General features: G+C 43.2%; 1 protein-coding gene across 1 annotated transcript in view; it reads right to left on the reverse strand.

Moving 5' to 3' along the window:
- Nucleotides 1–23,782: 23,782 nt before the first annotated feature.
- Nucleotides 23,783–26,597, reverse strand: part of LOC119341616 (protein DETOXIFICATION 16-like) — a 7,161-nt gene continuing 4,346 nt past the window's right edge. The window contains exons 2-8 of the mRNA XM_037613486.1: nt 25,259–25,803; nt 25,095–25,181; nt 24,954–25,010; nt 24,622–24,860; nt 24,416–24,534; nt 24,240–24,326; nt 23,783–24,126 (exon numbers count right to left, since the gene is read on the reverse strand). Of these exons, the coding sequence (XP_037469383.1) occupies nt 24,064–24,126; nt 24,240–24,326; nt 24,416–24,534; nt 24,622–24,860; nt 24,954–25,010; nt 25,095–25,181; nt 25,259–25,803 (1,197 nt within the window). The 3' untranslated portion in view covers nt 23,783–24,063. The remainder of the gene's footprint in view (nt 24,127–24,239; nt 24,327–24,415; nt 24,535–24,621; nt 24,861–24,953; nt 25,011–25,094; nt 25,182–25,258; nt 25,804–26,597) is intronic.

Here is a 26,597-nt window from a genome sequence, read left to right on the forward strand (position 1 = left end):
TTTGTTAGTATGCTTAAAGTATTACTATTTTTATGTTTTATAAGCTTTTATCTTGAGTCATTTGGATCTGAACAATCATGCCACAATAAAGAAAATTACATTGAGAATTATGTTGGGTAGCATTCCACATCAAAAATTCTGTTTTTATCATTTACCTACTCGAGGACGAGCAGGAATTAAGCTTGGGGATGCTTGATACGTCTGCAACGTATCTATAATTTTTTATTGTTCCATGCTCTTATATTACCTGTTTTGGATGTTTATGGGCTTTACTCTACACTTCTATATCATTTTTGGGACTAACCTACTAACCGGAGACCCAGCCCGAATTGCTGTTTTTTTTGCCTATTTCAGTGTTTCGAAGGAAAGGAATATCAAACAGAGTCCAAACGGAATGAAACCTTCGGGAGCGATCTTTTTGGAACAAACGCAATCCAGGAGACTTGGAGTGGACATCAAGAAGCGAACGAGGCAGCCACGAGGGTGGCCGGCGCACCCTAAGGGGGTGGGCGAACCCCCCAACCTTGTGGGCCCCTTGAGCCTCCACCGACCTACTTCTCCCTCCTATATATATCCACGGACCCCGAAAACATCCAGGAGCACCACGAAAAACTATTTCCACAGCCGCAACCTTCTGTATCCGTGAGATCCCATCTTGGAGCCTTCGTCGGCGCTCTGCCGGAGGGGGAATCGACCATGGAGGGCCTCTACATCATCTCCAAGGCCTCTCCGATGAGTTGTGAGTAGTTTACCACAGACCTTCGGGTCCATAGTTATTAGCTAGATGGTTTTTCTCTCTCTTTGAATCTCAATACAAAGTTCTCCTTCCTCTTCTTCGAGATCTATTCGATGTAACTCTTTTTGCGGTGTGTTTGTCGAGATCCGGTGAATTGTGGGTTTATGATCAAGTTTATCTATGAGAAATATTTGAATCTCATCTTAATTCTTTTATGTATGATTGTTTATCTTTGCAAGTCTCTTCGAATTATCAGTTTGGTTTGGCCTACTAGATTGATCTTTCTTGCAATGGGAGAAGTGCTTAGCTTTGGGTTCAGTCTTGTGGTATCCTTTCCCAGTGACAGCAGGGGCAGCAAGGCACGTATTGTATTGTTGCCATCGAGGATAAAAAGATGGGGTTTATATCATATTACATGAGTTTATCCCTCTACATCATGTCATCTTGCTTAATGTGTTACAACATTCTTATGAACTTAATACTCTAGATGCAGGCAAGAGTCGGTCGATGTGTGGAGTAATAGTAGTAGATGTAGAATCGTTTCGGTCTACTTGTTGTGGACGTGATGCCTATATACATGATCATGCCTAGATATTCTCATAACTATGCACTTTTCTATTAGTTGCTCGACAGTAATTTGTTCACCCACCGTAATAATTATGCTATCTTGAGAGAAGCCACTAGTGAAACCTATGGCCCTCGGGTCTATCTTTTATCATATAAGTTTTCCATGTACTTTTATTTGCATCTTTTATTTTCCAATCTATATCATAAAAAAATATTTATCTTATCTTATTATCTCTATCATATCTCACTTTCGCAAGTTACCGTGAAGGGATTGACAACCCCTTTATCGCGTTGGTTGTGAGGTTCTTGTTTGTTTGTGTAGGTGCGTGGGACTTTTGAGGAGCCTCCTACTGGATTGATACCTTGGTTCTCAAAAACTGAGGGAAATACTTACGCTACTTTGCTGCATCACCCATTCCTCTTTAAGGAAAAAAACCAACGCATGCTCAAGAGGTAGCAGCAACGCGGGCCAGGGCGGCCGAAGCGGCCCGGCGCGTCGGGGTGGTGCGTCCGAGGCAGCACGGCGGGGCGGGGCGACCGGGGCAGGGCGGCGGCGCGGGGTTGGGATGAGGGGAGGGTGAGAGGGGAGAGATAGGGGGTAGGGCGAGGGCATTTTGTGAGATAGGGCAGAGCTCTTTGCCGTTCGCTAGCAGACGGCAAAGAGCCTAGCTAACGGACGTTAGTTTGGCCACTTTCTTTGTCGTCTGCTAGAGGACGGCAAAGATGAAGGAAATATGCCCTAGAGGCAATAATAAAGTTATTATTTATTTCCTTAATTCATGATAAATGTTTATTATTCATGCTAGAATTGTATTAACCGGAAACTTAGTACATGTGTGAATACAAAGACAAAACTTATAGTCCCAAGTATGCCTCTACTTGACTAGCTCGTTAATCAGAGATGGTTATGTTTCCTAACCATAGACATGTGTTGTCATTTGATGAACGGTATCACATCATTAGGAGAATGATGTGATGGACATGACCCATCCGTTAGCTTAGCATTATGATCGTGTGAGTTTCATTGCTACTGCTCTCTTCATGACTTGTACATGTTCCTCACTATAAGATTATGCAACTCCCGAATACCGGAGGAACACTTTGTGTGCTACCAAACGTCACAATGTAAAAAGGGTGATTATAAAGGTGCTCTACAGGTGTCTCTGAAGGTGTTTGTTTGGTTGGCAAAGATCGAGATTAGGATTTGACACTCTGTGTTTCGGAGAGGTATCTCTGGGCCCTCTCGGTAATACTCATCACTATAAGCCTTGCAAGCATTGTGACTAATGAGTTAGTTGTGGGATGAAGTATTACAGAACGAGTAAAGAGACTTGCCGGTAACGAGATTGAACTAGGTATGATGATACCGATGATCGAATCTCGGGCAAGTAACATACCGATGACAAAGGGAACACCGTATGTTGTTATGCGGTTTGACCGATAAAGATCTTCGTTGAATATGTAGGAGCCAATATGAGTATCCAGGTTCCGCTATTGGTTATTGACCGGAGATGTGTCTCGGTCATGTCTACATAGTTCTCGAACCCGTAGGGTCCGCACACTTAACGTCCGATGACGATTTGTATTATGAGTTATGTGATTTGATGTACCAAAGGTAGTTCAGAGTCACGAATGAGATCATGGACATGACGAGGAGTCTCAAAATGGTCAAGATGTAAAGATCGATATATTGGAAGGCTATATTCGGACATCGGAAAGGATCCGAGTGATTCGGGTATTTTTCGGAGTACCGGAGAGTTACGGGAATTCGTATTGGGCCTTAATGGGCCATACCGAAACGGAGAGAAAGGCCTCAAGGGTGGCCGCGCCCCTTCCCCATGGACTGGTCCGAATTGGACTAGGGAAGGGTGCCGGTCCCTTCCTTCCTTCTCCTTCTCCCTTCCCCTTTTCCTATTCCATGTGGGAGGTGGAATCCTACTAGGACTAGGGAGTCCTAGTAGGACTCCACACTTTGGGCGCGTCCTATGAGGGCCGGCCTCCTCCTCCCTCCATCCTTTATACTAGTGGTCCTATGAGGGAGTCCTATGAGGGCCGGCCTCCTCCTCCCTTGGTGCGCCGCTTGAAAGGAAGCTGGGCGGTGCCAGGTAGAGTGCGCCTCTTTCACCTTCTTATATGTAATAAGCATGCACGCATCCATTCCTATTAGGATTTTTCAATTGGCATAACACAATTGCGTGAACTCAGCTTAGTGCAGTGACAATTTATTCATTTGGTACTGAGTAGAAATTTAGCATGGAATTATCAATACAAACCACTTCAGCGTACACTGGCACACTAAGATAGTTCCCCATCAAACAAAGCACTGCATATATAGCCGCACTTCTAGCTCTTGGCCTCCTTGTCCGTCTCTCCAGCGTCGCGCACCAAGAGGAGGGCGATGAAGATGCTTCAAATTACTTGGTCTCCTCGTCCGTATCCTCGGCCCCACACGCCGAGGGAAGAGCACAAATGCACAGACTGCTCGACCTCATCTGTGTGTACGACGTCACGCGCGATGGTGCGAGGACGACGACAGCGCCAAAATGGGACATAACAGGTTACTACACAGGATTAAGGCTATAGTTCATGTGTGCTGGGAGACAAGCAGCCATATGATACATACCTAATCCAAAAGGTTGTATTTGCAGTAGGTGCCCCTCAAAGCACGAAATGAAGCCGCCGCCGTCGCAACTACAAGACTCTTTGCAGCCTGTGATACAAACACAAATAAAAATCTAGCCAGTCGGATAATATAATTGGTATTAAACAACAGTGACAGCAAATGCAACCCGTAAATTAAGTGGCTCAAAACTGGCAACCCAACACATGAGCAAAGCGGTGTCGATCTGAAACGCAGTGCCTGAAGTAACATGTATTTAAAAAAGGCTTGTGTTTCGTTGGACATGAAAAACCTCGTGATTCCCTAGCTGGACAAACATAGCGAGATGATAAGGAAAAATCAGCACGAGGAAAGAAAATAAACATATTTATGTATACCCTAACCCAGTCGCCCCAGCCCTGGGTACACCCAGTCTTAGTTCAGATGGATCTGTGTTATACTATCATGCATGTGATTTCTGGGCACACCAATCATACACATACGGCATACAACCATACATGAGATGGTCAAACCAGTTCTGAACATGCTAATGCAACCATAAAAATTCCATGGAGAATAAGCTGCAGGCAAAAAAAGGTTGAATTCTAGTGAGCTGCAGATTTATATCTTGTTTATGGACCATCAAGTTAAACAAAGCATCTGTAACTTTGTCAGGAGACTGTAGTTTTTCCCAGTGAAATTTGTTGCATGGGTTGCCTTTCACATACCTAAAAGGGAACCAAAAGCCCTGAACGTCAAAATGCTTGCAAGTACTGGAGAGATAAGACATATAATACTATTTTGAAAGACAACTTGGATGGTCTAGAACCAGAAATTCACAACATTTAACATTGGCTAAAGGACATGATCAAATTAATGGTACACAAATGTTCCATTTCTAAAACCAAAACAATGTTCAGCGGCCACCACCAGCAAACCAGTAGGGTTGAGCGGCATGCTTTTTATGGTTTGATTGATGTAGCATCTTTCTTCTAATTTAGATTATTATATTAACTCTAAAATTATGTTCCTGTCATATGTTACTTTCCTCCGTCCTGTTATTGTTCGTCTCTCACCTGCCGTGGGAAACATGGGGTTTTCTTTCTTGCTGATTTGTCAGAAGAGCAACCTATGTTAACTAATGATTATTTGCGACAAATTTGTCCGAGGAAAAATGCATTCTTATGACAGAACTGTATGATCTCAGTTGACTAACCTGAAAAGGATTTAACAAAGTACTGAATGCAGCAATTACAGTTTGAACTTGATATTATCATATACAGGTCAAGAAGAAGCACCCGCACCCCTACAATTGGTCAAGAAGAAGCACTCGCACCCCTACAAGGTTCAATGGCTAAGTGACTCCAGCACTATACGAGTCGAGCATACGGTCAAAGTCTCTTTCAAAATAGGTGCTTACGAAGACACTTTGGAGTGTGATGTGGTACCAATGACCGTTTGCCACCTCCTTCTTGGTCGACCATGGCAATTCGACCGGGGTGTCATCCACAATGGGCGCACCAATCACTATAGCTTCAAGATGAAAGGGAAGGAGTATGTGCTACGACCTATGTCCCCTAGTCAAGTGATAGCCGACAAACAAGCCACCCATCATGGAGAGAAGAGTGAGAAAGTGACCCACCCAAAAGTGAGTGAGAGCCACAAGCCAAATATGAGCGCCTCTTCGCCTAGAGAGAAAAACCTCATCCTATTTGCCACCAAAAGTGAGATAAGAGAAGTGTGTGAGAACCCATCGAGTGTGATGCACTTCGTCCTCGTGTGCAAAGATGGAGAGCCAACAACTAACACCTCTCACGAGTTACCTTTAGTGTTTCAGTCTCTTTTGCAGGAATTAAAAGATGTCTTCCCCGATGAGCTACCTCTGGGTCTACCTCCACTACGAGGCATTGAGCATCGAATCGACCTCATCCCCGGAGCGCCACTTCCAAACAAAGCCCCATACCGTGTCAATCCCGAAGAAACCAAGGAGATTCAACGACAAGTACAACAACTCATTGGCAACGGTCATGTACATGAAAGCTTAAGCCCATGTGTCGTTCCCGTTATACTTGTACCTAAACCCGATGGCAGTTTTTGCTTGTGTTCCGATTGTAGACCCATAAACGCCATCACCGTTCGTTATAGGCACCCCATTCCTCACTTAGATGATATGCTTGATGAACTTAGAGGAGCCAACTTTTTCTCAAAAATAGATCTTAAAAGTGGCTATTATCAAATTCGCATTCAAGAAGGTGATGAATGGAAAACCGCTTTCAAAACCAAATTTAGCTTATATGAGTGGTTAGTGATGCCTATGGGTTTGTCGGAAGCACCCGGAACTTTCGTGCGTCTTATGCATCATGTGCTTAGACCTTACATTGGAGTCTTCGTTGTGGTTTACTTTGATGATATCCTTGTGTTTAGCAAAACCATGAAAGAGCACATTAATCATGTTAAATCTATGCTGCAAACCCTCCGAAAGGAAAGCCTTTATGCAAACTTGAAAAAATGCACTTTTGGCGTTGACAAAGTGGTTTTCTTGGGTTTTGTTGTCTCTTCCAAGGGTGTCCATGTTGATGAAACTAAAATTGAAGCAATTCAAACTTGGCCCCAACCCACCAATTTGCAACAAGTGAGAAGTTTTCTTGGTCTTGCAGGACTTTACCGCCGCTTTGTGAAAAACTTTAGCACAATTGCCGCTCCTTTACATGCTTTGAGTAAGAAGAATGCTCCTTTTGTTTGGGGATCTTTGCAATCCACCGCTTTTGATGAGCTCAAGTCTTTGCTTACTCATGCTCCGATTCTTGCTTTGCCTAACTTTGACAAAACTTTTGAGGTTCATTGTGATGCAAGTGGTACCGGAATTGGCGGAGTTTTGATGCAAGAAAAATGAGCCATTGCTTATTTTAGTGAAAAACTCTCCGGTGCTCAACTTAATTATCCCATCTATGACAAAGAATTGTATGCTTTAGTGCGTATGCTACATGTTTGAGAACATTATCTTAGACCTCATGAGTTTGTCATCCATACCGATCATGAAACACTTAAGTACCTAAAAGGTCAAACTAAGTTGAACAAGCGTCATGCCAAATGGAGTGAATTTATTGAATCTTTCCCCTATGTGATCAAGTACATTAAGGGTAAGGAAAATGTAGTTGCTGATGCACTTGCACGCATATGCATGCTTGTCACTAAACTTGAGTTGAGTGTTATTGGTTTTGAGCATATAAAAGACTTGTATGAGCATGATCCTTCTTTTGCTACTCCTTACGCTAAGTGTTTGACACACACGTCTTGGGAACGATACTACATGAAGGATGATTATCTTATGAGAGCTAACAAACTTTGCATTCCCGAGTCTTCTCTTCGTTTGCTCCTTTTGCAAGAGGCTCATGGAGGCGGACTTATGGGACACTTTGGACACGACAAGACTTTCGCCACGCTCTCCAAGAACTACTTTTGGCCCAAGATGTTTCGTGATGTCTCACGCTTCACCAACCGTTGCTCCACATGTCGCAAAGCTAAGTCTAAAGCTCAATCCCATGGTCTTTACATGCCCCTTCCCATTCCTTACCAACCTTGGGAAGACATTAGCATGGATTTTGTACTTGGTTTGCCTAGAACTCAAAATGGCAAGGATTCCGTCTTTGTTGTTGTGGACAGATTTTCTAAGATGGCACATTTCATTCCTTGCAACAAGATAGACGATGCTTCACATATTGCAAATCTTTTTTGTAGGGAAATCTTGCGACTTCATGGATTGCCAAAGACGATCGTCTCCGACCGTGACGTCAAGTTCTTGAGTTACTTTTGGAAGACGCTATGCGCCAAGCTCGGAATCAAGCTCTTGTTCTCATCCGCAAACCATCCTCAAACCGACGGCCAAACGGAGGTGACGAACCGGACACTATCCACTCTACTTCGCGTGTTGATCAAGAAGAACATCAAGGAGTAGGAGGCGTGTCTACCCATCGCCGAGTACGCCTACAACCGTGCAAGACATTCGACTACCGGCAAGTCCCCCTTCGAGGTCATCTACGGCTTCAACCCGTTGTCACCTTTGGACATTCTACCTCTTCCTCTACAAGAGCGCACCAACATGGATGCGAGTGCACGGGAAAGCTACATCAAGAAGATGCATGAGGATACAAGACACACCATCGAGCGCCAAGTACAACGACTCGCGTCCAAGCTCAACGTCAACAAGCAACCCAAGACATTCAACATTGGAGACCTCATGTGGCTACACCTTCGAAAGGACCGCTTCCCCAACGAACGCAAGTCCAAGCTTCTCCCTCGAGCCGACGGACCCTTCAAGGTGCTAGCACGCTACAACGACAACGCCTACAAGATTGAACTCCCATGAGACAAGTACACCATGAGCGACATCTTCAACGTCAAAGACCTCTCGCCTTTCCATGGTGATGAAGATTTTGATCCGAGGTCGGATCTTTCCCAAGGGAGGGGAGATGATGCGGAGCATCCTTCCATCATCCCCATGGACGCATCTACATATCCTTCAACACCACGTGGACCCATGACTCGAGCCCGCTCTAAGGCTATCGAAGATAAGGTGAACTCGCTCCTCTCCGAAATCCCTCTTTCTACTCAAGAGACATGGCTACTACCTCAGACGGAAACTCTGTGTGTGATCAGGTACAACGCTGAAGAAGAAGCGACAGGCGTCAACTCCCTGCTCAGCCCGGAACCTGCTCGGAACTTCCGGCCCCCGGAACTTCCGGCCTGCCCGAAACTTCTGGCCTCCTTCGACATCGACCACCCCGGGCATGCCAACTTTCTGCTTAGCCCGGAACCTGCCCGGAACCTGGCCCAGAACTTCCGGCCCTCGGAACCTCCGGCCCTGCCCGGAACTTCCGGCCCCCGGAAGCCAGCCCTACCTCACCTGTGCCAACTTTCGGCTTAGGCCGGACCCTGCCCGGAACCTCCGGCGCCCGGAACTTCCGGCCTGGCCCGGAACTTGCGGCCCTGCCTGCGCGCAGCCACTTGGGCCGAGGCCCGTGTACCCTTTCGCCCCATAGACTATATATACTCCTTCATCCCGTACGTTTTAGGGTTAGCATTGGATTAGCTCATATTTGTGTGAGAGCCTTTGCTCATCCACTTGGATACTTCTCCTCGGAGTTCAGGACCTCTTCGGAGAAGATCCCCCAAGCGGATTCAAGACCCCTTTCTAGGGAAGACCATCAAGACCTTCATAAGGAGAAGACCGGTGCCTTTGTATCCGTACCTTTGTTGATTGTGGATCATATGTATCTCTTTGTGTTCGGTGATCTAGCACTCGTGTGATTGATTCTCTGTTGGTTCTGTGATTCTCTCTCGTTCTCCCCGTGATTTCCCCTTTGTGCTTCCGTGTGTTCTTCGTGATTCTGCCGTAGGATCCCTCCAAACGTGAAAGATCGACCACCTAGGGTTCCGCCCTACATCAGTGTTGGTCACATGACAATGTGAACTATGGGTGTTAATCACATATAGATGTGAATATTGGTGTTAAATCACATGGTGATGTGAACTAGATTGTTAACGCTAGTGCAAGTGGGAGACTGAAGGAAATATGCCCTAGAGGCAATAATAAAGTTATTGTTTATTTCCTTAAGTCATGATAAATGTTTATTATTCATGCTAGAATTGTATTAACCAGAAACTTAGTACTTGACTAGCTCGTTAATCAAAGATGGTTATGTTTCCTAACCATAGACATGTGTTGTCATTTGATGAACGGGATCACATCATTAGGAGAATGATGTGATGGACATGACCCATCCGTTAGCTTAGAATTATGATCGTGTGAGTTTCATTGCTACTGCTCTCTTCATGACTTATACATGTTCCTCAGACTATAAGATTATGCAACTCCCGAATACCGGAGGAACACTTTGTGTGCTACCAAACATCACAACATAAAAGGGTGATTATAAAGGTGCTCTACAGGTGTCTCCGAAGGTGTTTGTTGGGTTGGCATAGATCGAGATTAGGATTTGTCACTCCGTGTTTCGGAGAGGTATCTCTGGGCCCTCTCGGTAATACTCATCACTATAAGCCTTGCAAGCATTGTGACTAATGAGTTAGTTGCGGGATGAAGTATTACAGAACGAGTAAAGAGACTTGCCGGTAACGAGATTGAACTAGGTATGATGATACCGACGATTGAATCTCGGGCAAGTAACATACCGATGACAAAGGGAACAACGTATGTTGTTATGTAGTTTGACCGATAAAGATCTTCATAGAATATGTAGGAGCCAATATGAGCATCCAGGTTCCGCTATTGATTATTGACCCGAGATGTGCCTCGGTCATGTCTACATATTTCTCGAACCCGTAGGGTCCAGACGCTTAACGTCCAATGACGATTTGTATTATGAGTTATGTGATTCGATGTACCGAAGGTAGTTCGGACTCCCGGATGAGATCATGGACATGACGAGAAGTCTCAAAATGGTCGAGATGTAAAGATCGATATATTGGAAGGCTATATTCAGACATCGGAAAGGTTCCGAGTGATTCAGGTATTTTTTGGAGTACCGAAGAGTTACAGGAGTTCGTATTGGGCCTTAATGGGCCATACGGAAAAGGAGAGAAAGGCCTCAAGGGTGGCCGCGCCCTTTCCCCATGGACTGGTCCGAATTGGACTAGGGAAGGGGGACGATCCCTTCCTTCCTTCTCCTTCTCCCTTCCCCTTTTCCTATTCCATGTGGGAGGTGGAATCCTACTAGGACTAGGGAGTCCTAGTAGGACTCCACACTTTGGGCGCGCCCTATGAGGGAAGGCCTCCTCCTCCCTCCATCCCTTATATACGTGGCCAGGGGGCACCCCATAGACACACAAGTTGACATTGTTTAGCCGTGTGTGGTGCCCCCCTCCACAGTTACACACCTCGGTCATATCGTCGTAGTGCTTAGGCGAAGCCCTGCGCCGGTAACTTCATCATCACCGTCACCATGCCGTCATGCTGACGAAACTCTCCCTCGACCTCAACTGGATCAAGAGTACGAGGGACGTCCCCGAGATGAACGTGTGCTGATCGCGGAGGTGTTGTATGTTCGGTGCTAAGATCGGTTGGATCGTGAAGATGTATGACTACATCAACCGCGTTGTCATAATGCTTCCCCTTTCGGTCTACGAGGGTACGTGGACATCATTCTCCCCTCTCGTTGCTACGCATCACCATGATCTTGCGTGTGTGTAGGATTTTTTTGAAATTACTATGTTCCCCAACAAAAGACACTTTACCATCAGCTAGCGGAATGAAAATAAAGTGGCCGTTAGGTGGCTCTCGCTAGCGGCCCACCCTACCTCTTTGTCGTCCGGTAGCGGACGACAAAGGTTCTATGTCGTTAGCTAGCTGACGGCAAAGATGGGGTTGACGGCAAAGAGTTTCTTTGCCGTCAGTTTTCTTCAAGCTGATGGCAAAGACCCTCTTTGCCATCAGCTAGCTGACGGCAAAGAACCGGCTGACCGCAAAGTTCCTGATTCCAGTAGTGATAGGATATAAGTGAAGCACTAGAGGAATTTCACAGAAAAGAGCTTCATTGACGGGATGTGAATGCCACTTACCTAGCCTCCTATTTGAGGACTCTATTTTATTTAAAAACTTTCAGGTCTAAGTATTTTATTAAAACACCAAGCAAAATGAAAATAAAATGACATTCTAAGAATAGCACAACTCACGTGAAGAAGCAAAAACTTAAGCTCAACCGATACTGACCGATAATTGTTGATGAAGAAAGGTGGGTGATACGTCCCCAATGTATCTATAATTTTTTATTGTTTCATGCTATTATATTATCTGTTTTGGATGTTTAATGGGCTTTAATATGCTATTTTATATTTTTTGGGACTAACCTATTAATCGAGCGCCCAGGGCCAATTTCTGTTTTTTGCCTATTTTAGAGTTTTGCAGAAAAGGAATACCAAACGAAGTCCAAACGGAATGAAACATTCACGATGATCTTTCTTGGACCGAAAGCAAACCAGAAGACTTGGAGATGAAGTCGGAGACGCAACAAGGATGCCACGAGGCAGGAGGGAGCGCCCAAGGGGGCAGTCGCATCCCACACCCTCGTGGGCCCCTCGTGGATCCCCTGACCTAGTTCCTTCGCCTATATATACTCTTATACCCTAAAAACATCAGGGGGAGCCATGAAACCACTTTTCCACCGTTGCAACCTTCTGTACCCGTGAGATCCCATCTTGGGGCCTTTTCCGATGATCTGCCGGAGGGGGATTCGATCACGGAGGGCTTCTACATCAACACCATTACCTCTCTGATGAAGTGTGAGTAGTTTACCACAGACCTTCAGGTCCATAGTTATTAGCTAGATGGCTTCTTCTCTCTCTTTTAATTCTCAATACCATGTTCTCCTCGATGTTCTTGGAGATCTATTTGATGAAATACTCTTTGGCGGTGTGTTTGCTGAGACCTGATGAATTGTGGATTTGTGAACAAGATTATCTATGAATATTATTTGGTTCTTCTCTGAATTCTTATATGCATGATTTGATATCTTTGAAAGTCTCTTCGAATTATCGGTTTAGTTTGGCCTACTAGATTGATCTTTCTTGCAATGGGAGAAGTGTTTAGCTTTGGGTTCAATCTTGCAGTGTCATTTCCCAGTGACAGTAGGGGCAGCAAGGCACGTACTGTATTGTTGCCATCGAGGATAACAAGATGGGGTTTTCATCATATTGCTTGAGTTAATTCCTCTACATCATGTCATCTTGCTTAATGCGTTACTCCATTCTTTATGAACTTAATACTCTAGATGCATGCTGGATAGCGGTTGATGTGTGGAGTAATAGTAGTAGATGCGGGCAGGAGTCGGTCTACTTGACACAGATGTGATGCATATGTTCATGATCATTTCCTTAGATGTCATCATAATTATGCGCTTTTCTTTCAATTGTTCGGCAGTAATTTGTTTACCAACCGTAATATATGCTATCTCGAGAGAAGCCACTAGTGAAACCTATGGCCCCAGTGTCTATTTTCCATATTATTGAATCTCATTTACATCTAGCTAGTTTTCGATCTACTATTTTCCAATCTTTACTTTCCAATCTATACACCCAAAAAATAACAAAAACATTTACTTTACCGTTTATCTATCTCTATCAGATCTCACTTTTGTGAGTGACCGTGAAGGGATTGACAACCCCTTTATTGCGTTGGTTGCAAGTTCTTGATTGTTTGTGCACGTATTCAATGACTTGTGCGTTGTCTCCTACTGGATTGATACCTTGGTTCTCAAAACTGAAGGAAATACTCACGCTACTTTGCTGCATCACCCTTTCCTCTTCAAGGGAAAACCAACGCAAGCTCAAGAGGTAGCAGTGGGATGCCTACCGGGGCATCCCCAAGCTTAGATGCTTGAGACTTCTTGAAATATTATCTTGGGGTGCCTTGGGAATCCCAAAGCTTGAGCTTTTGTGTCTCCTTAATTCTTCTCGTATCAGGGTTTTCCTAAATCTCAAAAGCTTCATCCACACAAAACTCAACAAGAACTCGTGAGATAAGTTAGTATAAATCAATCCAAAACCTTATCATTCTCTACTGTAGCAAATTAGTAAAATTATTATTCAACATTGCATACTAAATGCATCTGCATATTTAATACTCCTATCCTCAAATAGAATCATTAAACAAGCAAACATATGCAAACAATGCAAACATAACAGCAATCTGCCAAAACAGTACAGTCTGTAAAGAATGCAAGATTCATCGTACTTACCTAACTCCAAAAATTATGAGAAAAATACCACACTGTAGGAAATTTATCATAGCTTATTTTGCAAAAAGTTTCAACAATTTATCACATTCTGACTTTTCTAGGGAATTTTTGAAAACATCGATAAACTTTCTGTTTTCAAACAGCAACATGTATACTTGCAAGATAAGCATGGAAAAGGCTGTCATTGCCACTTTTATTGAAAATAAAGATTCAAAAAATTATTATAAATAACATAAATCAAATCCTAATAAAATAAATTGATTCTCCAAGTAAAACTCATATTATGTGTTGAATGAAAACATAGCTCCAAGTGAGGTTACCGATAATGTTGGAGACGAAAGATTAGTTGCTTGGATCTTACTTGAATATTACCTTGGGGGTGCCTTGGGAATCCCCAATATTAGGGTCTTGTCACTCCTTATTCTCCTCATATCAACATTTCACCCAAAACTTGAAAACTTCAATCACACAAAACTTAAAGGAACTTCCTGAGATAGGTTAGTATGATAAAGATCAAACCATTTCACTTTGGTACTGTATAATATCATTTTCACAATTTATATTGAGCAATATAAGCCATAGAAACAAGGAAACAAACAAACTATGCATTGAAAACAGAATCTGTCAAAAACAGAACAGTCTGTAGTAATATGTACTCAAACCATACTTATGCTACTCCAAAAATTATGAAAAAAATATGACCACGCGAGAAATTTGTATATTAATATTATTCAAAAAGAATCAACTCAAAAGCACTCTTCTGTTAAATATGAGAGTTATTTTGGTGAGCGTAGAAGGTTCTGTTTTTTAGCAAGATCAAATCAACCATCACCCAACATGATCCCAAAGGCTTTACTTGGCACTTTATTGAAACAAAAAACAATAAAACATGATTATTACAGTAGCCTAAGCATGTGAACATATAAAAATAGTAGGTAAAATTGTTGGGTTGTCTCCCAACAAGCGCTTCTCTTTATTGCCTTTTAGCTAGGCATGATGATTTCAATGATGCTCACATAAAAGATAAGAATTGAAACACAAAGGGAGCATCATGAAGCATATGACCAGCATATTTAATTCTAACCCACTTTCTATGCATAGAGATTTTGTGATCAAACAACTTATGGGAACAAGAATCAACTAGCATAGGAAGGCAAAACAAGCATAACTTCAAAATTTTCAACACATAGAGAGGAAACTTGATATTATTGCAATTCCTACAAGCATAAGTTCCTCCCTCATAATAATTTTCAGTAACATCATGAAGAAATTAAACAATATAACCATCACATAAAGCATTCTTTTCATGATGCATAATCATAGAAATTTTGTTATTCTCCACATAAGCAAATTTCTTCTCATGAATAGTAGTGGGAGCAAACTCAACAAAATAACTATCATGGGATTGAAAATTAAAATCATGATGACAATTTTCATGGTTATGATTATTCAATATAGCATACATGTCATCACTGTAATCATCATAGACAACACCTTTTTTATCATAGTCATTTGAAACCTCTTCCAATGTAGTGGATTCATCATTAAATAAAGTCATGACCTCTCCAAATCCACTTTCATCATTATAATCATCATAAATAGGAGGCATGATACCATTATAACAAATTTGCACATCAAAACTTGGGGAAATAAAAATATCATCTTCATCAAACATAGCATCCCCAAGCTTATGGCTTTGCATATCGTTAGCATCATGGATATTCAAAGAATTCATACTAACAACATTGCAATCATGCTCATCATTCATGCCAATCATTTTATTAAATTCTTCTTCTATCAACTGAGCACAATTTTCCGAACCATCATTTTCAAGAAATATATTATAAAGATGATCAATAATATGATGCATCCTCAATTCCATTTTTATGTAGTTTTCTTTTATAAACCAAACTAGTGATAAAATAAGAAACTAAAAGATTCAATTGCAAGATCTAAAGATATACCTTCAAGCACTCACCTCCCCGGCAACGGCACCAGAAAAGAGCTTGATGTCTACTATGCAAATTTATTCTTGTAGACACGTGTTGGGCATCGAAGCGCAGAGTTTTGTAGGACAGTAGCAATTTTCCCTCAAGTGGATGACCTAATGTTTATCAATCCGTGGGAGACGTAGGATGAAGATGGTCTCTCTCAAACGACTCTGCAACCAAATACAAGAAATCTCTTGTGTCCCCAACACACCCAATACAATGGCAAATTGTATAGGTGCACTAGTTCGGCGAAGAGATGATGATAAAAGTGTAATATGGATGGTAGAAATATATTTTTATAATCTGAATAAATAAAAACAGCAAGATAGCAATAAATAAAATGGAGCACAAACGGTAATGCAATAATGGAAAATGAGGCCTAGGGTGCATACTTTCACTAGTGCAATCTCTCAACAATGCTAACATAGTTGGATCATATAACCATCCCTCGAAGTGCAATGAAGAATCACTCCAAAGTTCCTATCTAGCGGAGAACATAAGACGGAATTGTTTGTAGGGTACGAAACAACCTCAAAGCTATTCTTTCCGTTCGATCTATTCAAGATTTCATACTAAAATAACACAAAGCTATTCTTTCCGTTTGATATATCCAAGAGTTCATACTAAAATAACACCAAAGAAAATTCAGATTTATAATACTCAATCCATCATAAAGAACTTCAAAGAGTGCCCCAAGATTTCTAACGGAGAAACAAAGACAAGAATGTGCATCAACCCCTATGCGTAGATTACCCCGATGTCAGCTCGGGAATCCGCGAGTTGAGTGCCAAAACATATATCAAGTGAGTCAATACGATACCCCATTGTCACCATGAGTATTCAATTGCAAGACATATATCAAGTGTTCTCAAATCCATAAAAGTATTCACTCCGATAACAACGTTGTCTCAAAGGGAAAAACTCAATTCATCACAACAAGATAGAGAGGGGAAGACACCATAAGATTCGACTATATTAACAAAGTCCACGATACATCAAGATCGTGACATCTCAAGAACACGAGAGAGAGAGAGAGAGAGATTAAACACATAGCTACTGGTACAAACCCTTAGCCGGAGGGTGGACTACTCCCTCCTGATCACAGTGGCCGCCGGGATGATGAGGATGGCCACCGGTGATGATTCCCCCCTCCGGCAGGGTGTCGTAACGGGGTCTAGATTGGATCTCGTGGATACAGAGGCCTTGCGGCGGTGGAACTTCTCATCTAGGGCTACCTCGAAAGGTTTTGGAATATTTGGGAATTTATAGGGCGAAGAGGCGGTCCAGGGGGCACCCGAGGTGGGCAGCACCCACCAGGGCACGCCTAGGCCTCCTGGCACGCCCTGGTGGGTGCTCCTCCCCTTGAGCAGCCCCCATGTGCTTTCTTGGCCCACTGGCTTTCTTCTGGACCAAAAAATCCTCCAAGAGTTTCGTTGCATTTGGACTCCGTTTGATATTGATTTCATGTGATGTAAAAAACAAGCAAAAAATAGCAACTCGCACTGGGCACTAGGTCAATAGGTTAGTCCCAAAAAGTCATATCAATTTGCTATAAAATGATTGTAAAACATCCAAGAATGATAATATAATGGCATGAATACTTCATAAATTATAGATACGTTGGAGACGTATCAGGGGCGCGCCAAGTGGGGGGAGTCCCACTAGGACTCCCAGTCCTAGTCGGCTCCCCCTTCCTTCCAACGGGGAGGGGGAAAGGGGAAAGAGGGGGAGAGGAAGAAGGAAAGGGGGGCCGCCCCGCACCCCACCCCTTGTCCAATTCGGACTTCCATGAGGGGCGCCACCTCTTGTGGCCTGCCTCCTCCTCTCCACTATGGCCCATCAACTTTCCCAAGGGGTTCCGATAAACGCCCGGTACTCTGAAAAAATTCCCAAATCTTTCTAGAACCATTCCGGTGTACGCATATAACCTTCCAATATATTAATCTTTACCTCTCGACCATTTTGAGACTCCTCGTCATGTCTGTGATCTCATCCGGGACTCCGAACAACCTTCGTTCACCAAAACACATAACTCAAATAATACATATCGCCATCAAACGTTAAGCGTGCAGACCCTACGGGTTCGAGAACTATGCAGACATGACCGAGACACCTCTCCAATCAATAACCAATAGTGGAGAGATACCTCTCCGATACTCGGAGTGACAAATCCTAATCTCGATCTATGCCAACCCAACAAACACCTTCGGAGATACCTGTAGAGCATCTTTATAATCACCCAGTTACGTTGTGATGTTTGATATCACATAAGGCATTCCTCTGGTGTCCGGGAGTTGCATAATCTCATAGTCAGAGGAATATATATTTGACGTGAAGAAAGCAGTGGCAATAAAACTGAACGATCATTATGCTAAGCTAACGGATGGGTCTTGTCTATCACATCGTTCCACTAATGATGTTATCTCGTTTATCAAATGACAACTCATGTCCATGGCAAGGAAACTTAACCATCTTTGATCAACAAGCTAGTCTAGTAGAGGCATACTAGTGACACGGTGTTTTGTCTATGTATTCACACATGTATCAAGTTTCTGGTTAATACAATTCTAGCATGAATAATAAACATTTATCATGAATAAGGAAATATAAAATACCAACTTTATTATTGCCTCTAGGGCATATTTCCTTCAAGACTAGCCCACAAGGGGCTGGTGCACCCCTTTCCCTGGCCGCATGCCCTAGAGGAAGGAAAGGAGGGGCGCCACCTCTTCCCACCTTTCCCCCTTGGTGGGAGAAAGGAAGAGGGGGGGGCACCTCCTCCTTCCTTCCCCTCATCGCCAAAAGAAGGAAAGGGGGGCGTCGGCCTAGGCAGGAGTCCAAGTAGGATCCCGCCTACTTGGGGCACCCCAAGGCTGCTCCCCTCCCCCTCCCACCTATATATACATGGGGAGGGGGAGCCTAGAACACACACAACATCATCTGTTAGCCGTGTGCGGTGCCCTCCTCCACAGATTACACCCTCGATCATATTCTCGCGGTGCTTAGGCGAAGCCCTGCGCAGATAACTTCACCATCATCGTCACCACGCCGTCGTGTTGACGGAACTCATCTACTTCCTCGACACTTTGTTGGATCAAGAGTTCGAGGGACGTCATCGAGCTGAACATGTGCATGACTCGAAAGTGTCGTACGTTCGGTGCTTGATTGGTTCGAACGAGAAGAAGTTCGACTATATCAACCGCGTTGTCAAACGGTTCCTCTTTTGGTCTACGAGGGTACATAGACACACTCTCCCCCTCTCGTTGCTATGAATCTCCTAGATAGATCTTGCGTGAGCGTAGGATTTTTTTTGAAATTGCATGCTATGTTCCTCGACATTGAGTTGGTTGAACCACACACTGAGCAATCTGTGTCAGACGGTTCTTACCGACTTTAGTGAAAATCTTGAAGCTGACATTAAGCAAACATATCAGTCTGAACTGCTCAATGTGAACCACTTCTTCTTCCTTTGGTAGCAACGTGATTGTTCCAAATTTTAGTTTTAATAGTTGCAAGTGACCATAAAATAGATCATGGAACATAGGCATCAAGTCGTCCTTAATAATATTCCAATACCACTTATAGAACTCTATTGGGAAGCCATCTGGACCAGTGCTTTGTTATTTTTCATTTCCGAAATAGCCTCAAGCACTTCCTCCTCGTAAAATGGGGCCGTGAGAACCTCATTCTCATTATCTCTTAGTTGTGGCATGTCTTCAACTACACTCTCATTGAGTGAGACATAATTCTCAATTGGTCCCCCTAACAACTTCTTGTAAAAATTCTTAATATATCTTAATGTTCTCATGACCAACAATTGTACCTTCATCCTGTTCAAGTGGTATGATCCTTTTTCCCTATGTTTCCCATTGCCAATCATATCGGAAATCTTGAGTTTATTATCCCCCTGAACCACGAGACGCACCTTAGTTCTAAGTGCCCATTTGATCTCTTATTCTCTGAGAAGCTTCGCAACTGACATCAGCCTCTCTTTTAGCCACTCGCTCATCAATGTATAGTGAAGTATTTTTGGCTTTAATATCGAGATCGTTTATGATATTCGGTAGCCTCTCTTTTTGCTGCTTATAAATACCACCATTGTTCTTGGCCCAAACCCTAAAAAATGCCGTAAGTGTCTAATCTTAAATTACCATCTTTCGATACTCGACTCATTCCCCTTCTTTGAGGCCCACTCTCTTGCTATCAAGTCAAGGAAATCATCTCTCTCGAACCACACAGTTTCAAAGGAGAAAACATTTTTGTTTCCAATGTGAACCGCCTCATCGGAATCAACAAGAAGGGGTGTGTGATCTGAGATTCCTCTTTGTAACGCTCACACCGTTACCAAAGGAAAATTTTGTTCCCATTCGATACTCGTCAGTACTCAGTCCAACTTCTCGTACGTTGGATTCTATAAATCATTTCCCCAGGTGCACTGCCTGCCTGTGAGGTCAATCTCTCTCAGATGTAGGCTTTCAATGATAACATAAAACATGAATGACCAACGACCGTCGAAGTTGTCAATATTCTTTTCTTCTCTCCTTCTAATAATATAAAATCACCATCAATTAAAATAGGTAGATTCTCTCCCCCGCAAATTCTAACCAAGTCTGCAAGAAAGTCAGATTTGAACTCTAGTTGTGCCGCCCTGTACACAGAAACTAGTGCCCACCTAAAACCCTCAACTTTCAAGCGCACATGAAAATTGATGGCGTATTCACCCAAGAACACGTTGACCACCTCAAGAGTGGAAGACCAAAAGTCTAGGATTGTATATTTTAAAATGCCCGAAGCTATTATCTTACACTTGTAAAGATGCATAATCGAAGCAATAAATATCGTTTACATTCTCTTGTACGCAAAGTTTCACAGTTTGCATCTGCAGTTTTCGGTATTTTTCTTAATACTTTTATTTACGAAATCTCAAAACTATCGTTCCGATTTTAGAATTTTCAGAAGTATCACCCATCACTCCCATAATAATGAACAAAGAGTGACTCTTAGTTCACGGCATGGCCGAAGAGGCCCTTTCCGTCCACTTATGGGTCAAAGATAGACTCTTTCTTTGTAGCCCACCCAAAGAGTCACTCTTCCTTCTAGCTAGCATTGAAAATACTACAACTAAATTAAGTTGTAGCAAACCGCATCCCTGCTGCTTCGGAGCTCCTTTTGTCGAAACCTCACGCCATCAGGACCATATCTATGAGGAGAATCTGATCAGACAAAGAATAGCTTGAGTCGTGCGTTATGGAAAATAAATTTCGACTTTCAATCTACATCGACCGTCGCAAGCCTATATCGCGCCTGGTGAGAATTTTTCTGATGCCAACCTCATAGAAAAGGCGCCTCGTCCTATTGTTGGCATTGGCCGTGCACCATGATCCATATAATCCATGGACATGAACTGAATGTTGACAACACTAACAACAACAATATGAAGAGGGGGGTGTCTATGAGGTTGGTGGCATCTAGATGAGTATTTTTGTGTGTTTAATTGAAAATTTTCTCACCGAGCGCGATGTAGGCTTGCGACGGTCAGTGTAGATTTGAAAACGAAATTCAGCCTACATGATGCACAATTCAAATGGCTATTCATTTGAATGGATTCTCCTCATTGATGGTGTCCCAATGACACGGGGGTCTGACCAGGAGAAGCACTGTTGTGCAGGGGAAGTACGAACATATGGCTGGTAAAAGAACTCTTGGTTTCATGGTTAGAACCAATAGCGACTCTTCAGCTGGGCTGCGCAAAGACTAGGTATTTTTTATGTGATGCACATAGACTAGGTGGCTGGTAAAAGAACTCTCGGTTCATGGTTAGAACCAAGAGCGACTCTTCAGTTGGGCTCCACAAGAAGAGTCTCTCTCTAGCCCATAGGTGGACGAGAAGGGCCTCCTCGACCCATGCTTGATCGAAAAGGGCTTCTTCGGGTACACAACAGACAAAGATTTACTCTTTGTTAGCTATGGGTACAACGGGGTGATACTTTTGAAAATTCTAAAATCGGCACAATGGTTTTGAGTTTTTTAGAAAAATATATTTGAAGAAATGCCTCAACACTTTCATCCTATGATTCCACGATGGAAAACAAGCCGAAAATGCAAATCCTCAGATGGGTGTTACTTGTCAGCTATGCCAAAACTACATGGTAGACAACTGAATCGTCAATACTCACCATTGCAAGGATAAAACACGGATGACCAAGATGGGGATTAGTCTCACATCGTGCGGGTGATGGCGCTTTCTCTTCCAATTTTTTTCCAGAAAATAGGTTGAGACCCTCGGTTTCTTATCTTCCATCTTCGAGTATGGCGATGGTATAGCCCTCTTCGTGGAAGATGGAACTTGACATCAATCTGGCCAAGAATATGAAACTATTTGTGCTTTTAAGCTATATCAATATAACTCTTTGAATGAGACTGGCCCCTTCCTGTTTTGATATTTGGGTATTCTGATCTATTACCACAAGGTACAAAACAAGGATTAGAAAAGAAAGATGATGACTATTTTGCACATAAGGTTGGTTGCTCGAAGTGCAAGCCCCTCATATGGTGGTAGACTTGTTCTCACCAATGTTATTCGAGATACTTTCCCAAATTTATATTTTCTATAAAAAAAATTGGTACCTAAGGGACAAGAATATGAATGGATTTCCACCGCTCCATATTCTTTAAAATATCAACTATTGTCCACCCGACTAAAGGTGTGGCCTTGGGTATAGAATCTTGAAGTCAAGAATGGCTGGCAAGAGTTGTTACGCAATAAGTACCTACACGCATAGATGCTTTCGCGGGTGGATATAGAAACGAGAGTTTCACATTTTGTAACGGTTGATGAAATTTAAAATTGTCCAAGTATGGTACCTCTATGGTAAATTACGGGAACGAGTGATACTGGCTAGTGCATGCCTAGAACATCAGATTTCAAGCTGTAACTCCTCACCTAAACATAATTAATTATGGAAATTTCAAGAATGTTTGCGAGCAAGGAGAAGATGTCATTTGAAGAAGCGCATATTCACAACAGACGATGCACAATTTAATGTCATAAGTCAAAAGTTATGGTCTTATGGAAGTTCCAATTAAAGTTGCCAAGAAACTAACTATTGTGTGAGGCTCCATAAGTTTGCTCCCTGTAGAACCTCGGTTTGCAAATTAATTTTTAATTTTGAGTTGTCTTCACACCTAACTATTAAGTATCTCTAGTATATGTATTGCTCCAATGTTCCTTGACAAAGTGGGGTGGGGGTGGGCTGAGATGTTTGAGTTTGAGTTTGTAGATAGTTGATGTGTGTGTTGTTTAGTTGTAGGACTAAGGTTATTGTATGGGGGTGAATAGATCTATCAAAAAACACCTTCAAATTTAGTTGGCAATGTTTGAAGATTGTCTACTATGTTGTTTAAGAGAGCCTGCATATGCAAGTCTATGACAAAGTATGAGCGCGGAGGCAAACTTGCAAAAGTGCAAGTAAGGAGAAAGAGACTGCAAACACACTTGATGAGGCAATGTTTTCCCGAGGTTCGAATTACTGGTGTTATCCTACTTTCACTTAGAAAAGAAACAAAAGACTTAAAGCTATGGTGCCAGACACAAAGAAGCTTCTTGCTGCAAGAAGGGGAACTTTTTTTTTTGCGAACTAAATTTTGAAGGTGGAAATGTTTGGCAAGATGAAGAACTTGATTAGTAAAACTGAAGATAATTATTTGGAGGTACTCTGTCAACAAAGCAAGTTCTCCTTAAACTCGGTGTGAACTAAAAGCCTACACATTACAAAATAAGAGCATCTACAATCAGTATTGGCTAATTTTGAACCCTGTCCGTTTTGAGCCTCCATTTGTGCATGCATGAAACCATGTCCCCTACATCCTCGCCAAATTGTTTGGACAAATGCATGTGGTTGGTGGGGATGGAGAGAGAAAGTGAAAAGAAAGAATAAAGAAAGAGAAGAAGTGGTCCGAGGTGGGACGCATCCTATGTGGAGGGTTGTTCGGACATGCACGGACATCCCCATATCCTCCCCGTATTTGGTGTTGATATGGGGATTTGCAGACATCCCGGTCATATGGGGACAAAGTGAGGGTCACAGGTCACAACACTGGTTACATGTTTTTTGAAATAAACTTGATAACACGTCATTACTCTTAATTTTCATCTCATTAATTACTAAAACCCAATGAGAGATGAGCACAAAGGCAGAACCGTAGAGAGAGAAAACATGTGGTATAGTGAATCGAGCTGTCAATGCATGGTTCATTCTCCCACGACCTCAGTGCAAGACTAGAGAACTTGGTTCATTAACCACGCGTCTTACCCAAAAAAGTACTCCACACTGTGACTGTTACTCAGCACCAAATGTCATTGCTGGTTAATTCGTAGTGTGCGCTCTGCTTTGGCTGCTTCATTGCCCAAAGTCCTCATCTTCATGTCGTGAGGAGATCCATTGGAAGAGAAGACACAAAGACTCTGTTCTTCGCCTTGGTTGCCTATCCATCACATATATCCAATTCATACAAAACATGAATCACTTACACGCATGAACCCAAATCTAACATAACGAGAATGGCATAGCCAAGCTACAACAGTTGCATACGTGTACCTCTTCCCCCCAGTCGGCGCATAGCGTGATGGTCACGAGCGCCAAGACCTGCACCAGAATACCGCAGATGATTCCCATCCAAAGGCCCTGGCCAGGCATCATTATTTTCACACTATTAGCATGCTATTGAACCCATAAAAGTTGAAGAAAACCAAATAAATACGAGGAAAAGGCACCATCCCGCCGACGCGCAGCATGAAGGCTACGAGGTAGGCTGCCGGTACACCAACTAAGTAGAACGCGCCGAGGTTGATACAGGCACAGATCTTCTGCCACCCACAGCCTCTTGCCACACCTACACATACGTGGTGCATGTTACTCCCCGTGTAAGTTAAGTATCTAAGAAAAAACCTGAGAAACTGGATTCCATGGTGGTTTTTACCCGATAGAACACACTGAATTCCGTCGAAGAAGTTGGCAACCGAGATAACCAGTAGCATCCTGGCAACGTATCTTACAACCTTCGCCTCGTCGCTGTACGCATGGCCCCAGACGAAGCGCAGGAGGACCACGACCATCCCCATGACAGTTCCTTCCGAGATGGCCAAGACCATGACCACCCACACGGCGAGGCGGGCTGCACGTGGCCGCCCCGCCCCGAGCTCGTTCGAGACACGGGTGCTGCACCAAGCACCATCATATCATGCAAACTAACATGAGCATGAGTGCCTAGAATGTAATTAATGATATTTTGCTTGGGTGAATTTTACTCACCTTGTGGCAGCGCCAAGGCCATAGGGGATCATGAAGAGGCAGTTAGCTGTGTTGAGTCTATCATTGCGAAACGCAGAAAACAAATGTGAAGATATGAAGCAAATCAGCACGGAAAGAATCATGTCGATGCGGTTTTCTTACGTGATCGACAGAACGGATGTTTCCAGCTTGGGGTTTGGAAGAAGACCCGAAAGCAGCACAAGAATTTCGAACGACCACCATTCCAAGCTGCCATGCGAATATCAAGACACCTATCAATGATCACAACTACGTACTATTAATTAAGACCTCTAAATATCACTCACCAGAGCATGAGAGCAGACGGCACGGCGAGCCTGAAAAAGTCATGCGCCCCGTGGAAGGCTTCCATCGAGAACCCGGTCCACGTCTGCTGGCAAGAGCTCGACACCCTCACGTACACGGCCAGTAAGATCACGTAGACCCAGTAGGAGATGGCGTTGCTAAGAGCCGCACCCTTTCCGCCCATCCCGGCAACGTGCACGAGCAGCCAACAGACGAACAGATGAAACAGAGCGGCCGCGCCGGCGCTCACCATTACCGGGAGCACGACGTTTTGTGACTGCAGGAACCGGACGTGGCACTGCAGCAGTCCGTAGGCGAAGAGACCCGGGATCATCCACCGGGCGTACGTGCCTGCCTCCTTGGCGATGTCAGGGTCTTGGCCGAACAAGAGGAAGATTTGTCCGGTGTGGAACCACATGAAGGCGACGGGGATGCTTACGACAGTGAGTAGTAGCATGGCGCGTTGCTTGTAGATGCCAAGGAGGTGATATTGCCTGGCGCCAAATGCTTGGCCGCATAGAGTGTCCAGGGCATTGGACATGCCAACCTGATCAAGGAAACCAAAAACGAAGAATATCATTTATGAGACCGGAACTTTGAGTTCTACAAATTTGACCCCGACTTTGTTTGTACAAAACTGACTTGAAGTAGTAAAAAACCGAAAGATGGAAATTCACTACAAACAACACAAATTGAAAAAATAAATCAATATAAGATTGGCGTAAGAGGATTTGAAGGAGTGGCACGCGTGCACAAGGGGCAAACCTCCTATGACAGCGGTGCATGGCAACAACCAATGGGTCATGGCGACACGACAAAGGATACCCACAACACGAGCAAGCACAACCAATGAAGAATGTATCATGGGTCCAGGCTAGTCTGGTCACAGGCTGTATCAGAAAGTACCACTACAGTGTATGGTGCCAAAATTTCTCATGTTTTAGGGTCTCTTTGGATCGAAGGATTTTTTGTAGCAATTTTAGAGGATTTGAGTCGTAAGAATTTTTCCCATGGAAGTTCTTCGTATCATAGGATTGGGGTTACAGAACTCCTATGTAATCCATTTTTATGCCCAAGATTCATAGAATCTCAACATAAGCTCAAACTTCAGTTTATTTTATTTTCTTCGAGAACTCCAATGCTCTCTCTCTCTCTCTCTCTCTCTCTCTCTCTCTCTCTCCTAAAATTCATGTGTTTCTTTCACGTGCACCATTCAAAGTCACATATTGTAGAGTTTTCTCATTTCAAAATCATGTAGGATCTCACTGTATATGACATCTCAATACTGTGTTTTTTTTTCTGTTGATCGCAAAAGAAATATTTTCTTCCTACAATCGAAAG

Source organism: Triticum dicoccoides, chromosome 7B, assembly GCF_002162155.2.
Source record: "Triticum dicoccoides isolate Atlit2015 ecotype Zavitan chromosome 7B, WEW_v2.0, whole genome shotgun sequence".
Classification (NCBI taxonomy): domain Eukaryota; kingdom Viridiplantae; phylum Streptophyta; class Magnoliopsida; order Poales; family Poaceae; genus Triticum; species Triticum dicoccoides.